We start from the raw sequence: 7,330 nt of genomic DNA, 5'->3' as shown, positions 1-7,330 counted from the left end.
CGCAAAATCCCTTCACTATTTTGGCAGCTTATGCCGTTCCAAACGCTGGCGCACTTCATACCTTGCGGCTGCTTCGTCGCACCACATCCTGCAGCACGGTTGACCTGGACATGTGCCCCCATATTTCGTCCTGTGGCTTGTTCTTGGGCAGGTCACTCTGCCGGCAGGTCCGCCTGCCCAAAGCTTGTTATGCCTTGCGCTCTGAAGCCGCGTGCGCAGATACGGCCGCGTGTTACTGGCATGATGGACTAGGCGCCTGCTGGGGCCACGATGGGCTTTGTACCTCGGGTTCAGAGTGTGCTTCGCAGATGTGTCCACTCGCCACTCTCAGCGATGATACTGTCCGTGCAGCTACAGTCCTAAGACTACCAACCACCAATCGCAGCATGTTTCTGTCCAGCAGTACTTCGGGTACAGGCTTTATTAAGGTGGCTGCACCCAGTCCCACAACGGCAGGTTTGATGAACGAATACCCACTCATTGCTCCGGACGAGGTGTATCGTATAGATGAGCTTCAGCTTTCTAGCACCGATTACTCCTACAGCTGCGAGTGTCAAGTATACCCGCTCTCTCTTGTTCGAGTTGGTTATTCCTCCGTCCAAGTGCAGCTCATGGACGCGACCGCAAGTGACACTTCCGATAATATTAGCATTGCTCAAATCAAGAACGGTGCCATTACCCCCTTCAACACCGTGACTCGTGTCAACAGTTCAGTGTTTAGCATCACCGGACTACAAAGCAATGCCATCTACACGCTGCTGGCCAAATCTGACAGCTGTCCCGATTCAAGTGTTGTTGTTGACCATGCCGCTGGAGCTACCATCCAGGTGCAGACGCTTGCCTCAAGCTTTCTTGGATCGAGTGTCCAGCCCGGCTTTGTGCTCTCCGATGGGCGCTATCTGGCCTTTGCTGTCGTGACTTGGCGAGGTGAGCCTAGTGCCCTAAGCGTTCTGCCTGCCTCGGGCGCCGCCCTTCTCGATCAAGTCAACATGTCCGTGGCCGCAACTGCCAACGCGAGCAGCCTGCTCATGACCGGCGTCGGCGAGCCCATCCCATCCTCGAGCGCCAACAACGAGCTCGCGAGCGTGGGCAGTACGCTCGTTTCAGCAGCCAGCAGCACCACATCGCGAGTAGGCAGTACGCAGCTGCTGCTTTTGGCCCTCGATGCCACGTTCACTGGGATCGTGGTCACTCTGACCAGCGACTTTGGTCATGAGCTTGTCTTGGACGTCTCTACACTTTTGTCACGCCCCACCAATCTGGTTACCCCGCCTGCCATTCGGGTAGTTTCAGAGGACGGTGTTTCCGCAACCGTGGCATGGACGCACGACGCCGAGCAGCCTACAAATATGTATCGTGTCCAGGCTCACTTGAGCCAGACTGCACTTCCTTCCAGCATGCTCACCACGCAGGCTACAGGGCTCAGCTCTCAGCAGCGGGAGCTCCTTTCGTTGAGCGCACAGGCGTCGTACCGCATACATCTGTATCGAACCCACTCTCTGAGCACGTCGTGCCACCCTGCATTTGCCACGGCGCACTTTCAAGCCGACAAACTTGTTCAGTGCACAGCCACCAGCGTTGATGGGGGCGACGCCGTTGTTGGGTTGTGGACCACCAATGCCACGAGCTGGGTTGGCTTGGACACAAGTCCCATCCCGTTTCCATACAACTTGTACGTGGTGCCAGAGATACTGCAGATCTCCAACACCTCAATTGTTGGACGCATTCAGGTGGATGAGGCGTTGCCAGTCAATACGCGTTTTCGCATTCGAATCACGCCCTTTGAAGGCGAGTCTGATGCACTGTTCAGCTATCAAATTGCCACTGATCCCTTGGCAGAGGGAAACCAGCAATTTCGCTTCACCGTCACCAACTTGGTCCCAGCAACGACGTACGACTTGGACGTGGCGCTTGAGAATGAGGCTGGTCTGGGCTTTCCCAGCAATTCGTCAACCAATTTTACGACCAGCGCAGGCTTGCCCAATGCACCCGTCATCACCCAACGCGAGCTGACGTCCTCGAGTGCGCGTGTGCAGTGGGCCTACGATGGCATCATCGACGAGTTTGAGGTGGTTCTGCGCATGGTTGGGACTGACAGCGAAGTTCGAACTGCCTTGGCGGGTACAGCACGCCTGGCTGAGTTCTCAGATCTGTCCACGGGTGCCAGTTACGAGTTATCTGTTCTGGCCTTTAATCATGTGGGCTCTACCTCAAGCAACGTCATGTATATAAACCTGCCCGTGCGCAGTGCCTCGCAGTCTCTGACCGAGGGCCTCTCCAAGACCGTGGTTGCGGGTGTGACCTCGGCCATCTTGTTGATCATTGTCATTCTGCTGGCCTTTTGTATCATCCGTGGCAATCGCCAACGGCGCTACAACGAGCAGCTGGAACAGCAGCTTCGTTCCATGAAGCTCGGTGTGGAAGAGCTTACAGTCAAGGTGCGCGACATGTTCTCACGTGAGTTTGCCGAGACCATTGGTGCCGATGGTGAGGCCCGAGAGCGCGAGTTTGCTCTGCTGGAGCTCGATCGTGCGCGTCTCAAGCTTGGCAAGGAGCTCGGCAAGGGTGCCTTTGGTATCGTCTGCGTCGCCGACCTGCAGCGCCCTGACGGTCGTTCCCAGACTGTGGCCGTCAAGGCGTTGTTGGACGGCGTGTCGCAAACGGAGTTGGAGAAGTTTTTGATGGAGGCCCGCCTGATGAGTTTGTTGCACCATGAAAGCTTGCTCGAACTCGTGGCTGTCTGCACCAAGGAAACACCCTTTTACATTGTGACCGAAATCATGCCCAAGGTTAGCAAGCGCAGCGTTTCTAGCATATATATGTGGGTGTATGTGTGTATGTGTCTTTTTTTTTTTTTTTTTCCCCGCTGTGGCCTTTGTTGACTGGGAGGGACACGTGCTTGGACGGATGTGTAGGGTGATTTGAAACAGTACTTGCGAGACTGCCGTCCGACCGCCGAGGAACCGCGTGACCAGCTCACAAACGAAGACCTCACGTCCATGGTCGTGCAAATTTCAAATGCCATGCGCTATCTTGAAGAAATGAAAGTGATCCATCGTGATCTGGCAGCTCGGTATGTGCATACGCAACCTCTTTTTTTTTTCTCCCATTGTGTTTTTTTTCTGCTTTACCCGTCGAGTCCGAGCTGTGTGCAGTATCCGTCTTGACGCCTGACGTGTGCGTTTTTCATAGTAACATTTTGGTCGCTGAAAACAACGTGGTCAAGTTGGCTGATTTTGGTATGAGTCGTAACATTTACGAGGCCGATTACTACAAGAAGCAGTCGGACGATCGCGTTCCTGTCAAGTGGATGGCGCCAGAGTCGGTCAACGATCGCATCTACACAAATCTGTCCGACGTGTGGAGTTTTGGCATCTTGTGCTGGGAGGTGTACAGCTATGCTCGTGCCCCGTAAGTTATCCGAGGGGTTTGTGTTTTTGTGATTTAGGACGCGACGTTCTTGCCTTCTAGGCTAATGTAAATGTGTTACTTCCCTTTTTTATCATAGCTACGCCGAGTACACGGCCATGGAGGCAGTGGCAGCTATTGCGGCGGGCTATCGGTGCGTTCTGCGATCCAAGTTTATTCATTTGCAGTGGGAAGCGAGAACGACGGTGCGGCTCGAAGAGCAACTCATCTTGGGTGTGGTGGTCTTGTTTCATGCAATAGTTTGCCCAAGCCAGATGCATGCCCGGATGCGATGTACGATATCATGATGCGATGCTGGATGTATGTGCCAGCCAACCGGCCTGACTTTGTCGAGTTGGTGGAGGAGGTGCAGTTCTTTGTTCGCACTGGCACGGTCCGCACGCCGTACAAAGAGCCGGAGGTGGACCTGGCATCGAGTGGCACCACGTTCAATGATGCAGGCTATGCTCAAGAAGATTCCGTCAACTTTGATGAGTCAAACAACGCTTTGAGCATGGGAGGCGACGGCTATCTGCAAGAATCAAGCGTAACCTCGTCCAATGCCACTCGCCTTACCGATAACGGCTATGTGCTTGAGTCCGAGGCGCTCGCACCGGCTGCAGAGACCACGCGCGTATCCCTCGTGAACAGCTCGTATTCATCCGACGCCCCAGCCCGCCCACCCAAGCCGGGCCACATGAATGGGGCCTCTGATGGCCACGATAGCAGCTATGTGCGTGACGGTGCACGTCTGCCTGGTCGGCGCGCGCCTGGTGAAGGTAACTACATCTTGGAGATGATGCCTTCCCATGCTTCCAGTCGTGCAGCTCTGCCCGGTCGCAAAAACTATGTGGAGGACCGAGGCGGGCAAACTGGGGCTGGGGCGCCCAACAATGGCTACATGCAGTTGTTGCCTCATGAAGCGCAGGCTGTACACCGCGGTCCAGCACATGTCTCGCCGTATAATCAGCTGCCGGCAGATCACGTGTCTCAACCTCAGGCTTACGACCATCCGCCACCCCGCAACTATGCCAACCCCTACCTGAACCCTTACTTGACTGGACACGCTACGCCTGTTCACGGTGGTGGGCGCAGTGCCCTTCCGGGCCGGCGGCCGCAGCAGCAGCAGCAACAACAAGCTTGGAGGTAGACCCATTTCTTGTTGGTTTTCTTGTTGGTTTTCATCTCTGGGGTTTGCAAGAAACCCAACGAATGAAAACATCTGGTGTGAACGACTTTGACATGAATAATTTAATAATTGATGCTTGTGTCCTGAGAGTGATCTAGCTGTCCATGATGCGTACCTATCCAGGGGTCTGTTGAAGACAAGGTAGATATAACATTTGACGTGGGCGGATGAATAGATTTGGTATACGGGGAATAGCCAAAGAGTGAAACATTTGATTACAACTTGGCCTTGAGGGATTCAATCTGTTCGAGGACGGCAGTACGGCCCGTGCCACCCGAAGCAGAGTATTGATCCACGCTGTTCTCGAATTTCCAGACCTGATTGAGAATAGCATGCGTAGATGAGTGGGCGGGTCAGCGTGGCGGCAAAGGAAGGCCGGCCCGACATCATGGGATAAAACGTACGTCGGACACGTCTGCCTCAAACTTTGGATGGATGGCCTGGAAATCTTCCAGTGTCAGCTCGTTCACTGGAAGACATGTGTGGCATATGTGAGCTGAGGTCCAGGAAAAAAAAAAGAGCAAAAAAAAAAAAAAAATCAAAAGAAAAGAAATCAAAAGAAAAGAAAAAAAAAAAAAAAAAGAAACAAAGAAAAAAAAAAAAAAAGAAAAAAAAAAGCGGTAATCCTGAGCGGGTGGAACACGAGACTGAGACGAACGTGAGCATTTCTTTTCTTCGGCGCGTGCCACGCATTGGCCCGAGAGACCGTGGGCCTCGCGGAACGGCACTTGGCGACGGACAAGGTAGTAGGCCAGATCAGTGGCCAGCATGTCAACGCTGAGGGCGGCACGCATTTGCTCAGGATTGATCCGCAAGGTACTCAACACCCCGGTGGCAATCTGCACACAAGAACGCGTCAATGAGACCACGGCCGGGCTCTGGAGAGGGAGAGGCAAAGAAAAGCGCCGTACCGGCACTAGCTTGCGAAGGGCGTCGGCAACTTGGAACATGGCGCTTTTGTCTTCTTGAAGATCCTTGTTGTAGGTGCTGGGCAGGCCCTTGAGGGTCATGAGAAACCCGGCGCAGCTGCCAAAGGTGGTGCCGGCTTTGCCACGAATAAGCTCGAGGGAGTCTGGGTTCTTTTTCTGAGGCATCAAGGAGGAGCCAGTGCTGTAGGCATCGCTGAGTTGGACAAAGCCAAACTCCTTTGACGAGTAGTTGCAGAGATCTTCAGCCCACTTGCTGAGGTGGATGTTAACCATGGTGGCGGCAAACAAAAACTCGGCCACAAAGTCACGACCGCTTGTGGCGTCGAGGCTGTTGAAGGAGATGGCATCAAAGCCCAAATCCTGGGCCAGGGCCTGGCGGTCAATGCCAAAGGGGTGGCCGGCCAGCGCTCCGCTGCCCAAAGGCATGACGTTGACGCGCTTGCGCAAGTCGGTGAGCCGCTCAATGTCCCGCTGCATGGCCCAGGCATGCGAGAGCACCCAGTGGGACCAGCGGATCGGCTGGGCACGCTATAGGAAGGGGGTGCAAATGCAGTGGCGTTTGCGTGAGGGGGAGGGGCAGCAAACTCAAGTCGTGGGACTGAGATTGTGCTCAACACCAAAACAAACACCAAAAAAATAGGGAGCAGGCGGGCACACGGGGTGGGGGTGGAGTGGTAAAGTAGGGTGAAGGCACTTGCCTGGAGATGCGTGTAACCGGGCATGAGGACATCAATGTCAGCGGCGGCTCGCTCGATGCTGCTCGCCACAAAGGCCTTGAGCAAGTCGATGAGTTCGGTGAGCTCATCACGCAACCACAGGCGCATATCCGTGGCCACCTGATCGTTGCGGCTAACAAACGTGGCGAGCGGGATGGCCAATCAGAGCCAAGGAGTTGAACCCATGACGTGAGAGGGTGGTGAATGACTCTGGGCGGATCCAGCAGGCAGGCGTCTGGGTGGATTGAGAGGGATGATGCTAGGTGGGCTGGGCGAGGCCTGTACCTGCGGCCAGTGTGGAGCTTGCCAGCGACGGGACCAGCAAGTTCTTTAAGACGACGCTCGTTGGCGGTGTGGATATCTTCATCGTTGGGCTGGAGGACAAACTGATTGTTGGCCCACTCGGCCAGGACCTGATCCAAGCCCGTGATCAAGGCGTCGCGTTCGTCCTCGGTAATGAGGCCCACCTTGGCAATGGCGCGGGCGTAAGCTTGCGAGCCGACAATGTCCTGGCGGTACATGCGGCGATCCACATTGATGCTGGCATTGAATTCTTCCATGAGCGGATCGACGGCCCCGGTGAAGCGACCGCCCCACAGCTTGGTCTCCGCCTTGGGCTTTTTGGCGGCCGGACCTGAAGCGATCACAAAGGCAGCCGTGATGTGATGGCAAGCAAATCAAGAGCATGAGGTCTGAACCACCAGAAAGGACCAGGAAGGTGCAGGGCAGAGGAACGAAGAGAGATGGAGAGAGAGAGAGAGAGAGAGAGAGAGAGAGAGAGAGAGAGAGAGAGAGAGAGAGAGAGAGAGAGAGAGAGAGAGAGAGAGAGAGAGAGAGAGAGAGAGAGAGAGAGAGAGAGAGAGAGAGAGAGAGAGAGAGAGAGAGAGAGAGAGAGAGAGAGAGAGAGAGAGAGAGAGAGAGAGAGAGATTTAGAGAGAGAGAGAGAGAGAGAGAGAGAGAGAGAGAGAGATTTAGAGAGAGAGAGAGAGAGAGAGAGAGAGAGAGAGAGAGAGAGAGAGAGAGAGAGAGGGGGCTCAAGTCAGACATGTCTCACGCGCGCACACACACACACACATATACAGACACAC

The 7,330-nt window shown here is 54.7% G+C and overlaps 2 protein-coding genes across 2 annotated transcripts in view; one reads left to right on the top strand and one right to left on the bottom strand.

Moving 5' to 3' along the window:
• Positions 1-27: 27 nt before the first annotated feature.
• On the top strand, positions 28-4,558 carry MONBRDRAFT_44364 (uncharacterized protein; the record flags this gene model as incomplete). Its single annotated transcript, XM_001749012.1, has 5 exons — positions 28-2,789; positions 2,916-3,073; positions 3,193-3,411; positions 3,509-3,562; positions 3,670-4,558. Coding segments are annotated over 5 exons (4,080 nt in total), but the record flags the coding sequence as incomplete, so codon positions are not given.
• Positions 4,559-4,812: 254 nt separating this feature from the next.
• MONBRDRAFT_11183 (uncharacterized protein) overlaps positions 4,813-7,330 on the bottom strand; it is a gene marked incomplete at both ends in the record, with an annotated part of 3,012 nt that continues 494 nt past the window's right edge. Inside the window, 6 exons of the mRNA XM_001748948.1 lie at positions 4,813-4,914; positions 5,002-5,066; positions 5,256-5,475; positions 5,539-6,054; positions 6,156-6,375; positions 6,528-6,876. Of these exons, the coding sequence (XP_001749000.1) occupies positions 4,813-4,914; positions 5,002-5,066; positions 5,256-5,475; positions 5,539-6,054; positions 6,156-6,375; positions 6,528-6,876 (1,472 nt within the window). The remainder of the gene's footprint in view (positions 4,915-5,001; positions 5,067-5,255; positions 5,476-5,538; positions 6,055-6,155; positions 6,376-6,527; positions 6,877-7,330) is intronic.

This window comes from Monosiga brevicollis, genomic scaffold (assembly GCF_000002865.3).
Source record: "Monosiga brevicollis MX1 MONBRscaffold_27 genomic scaffold, whole genome shotgun sequence".
Lineage (NCBI taxonomy): Eukaryota > Choanoflagellata > Craspedida > Salpingoecidae > Monosiga > Monosiga brevicollis.
This window is presented reverse-complemented; position numbering and strand designations above follow the sequence as displayed.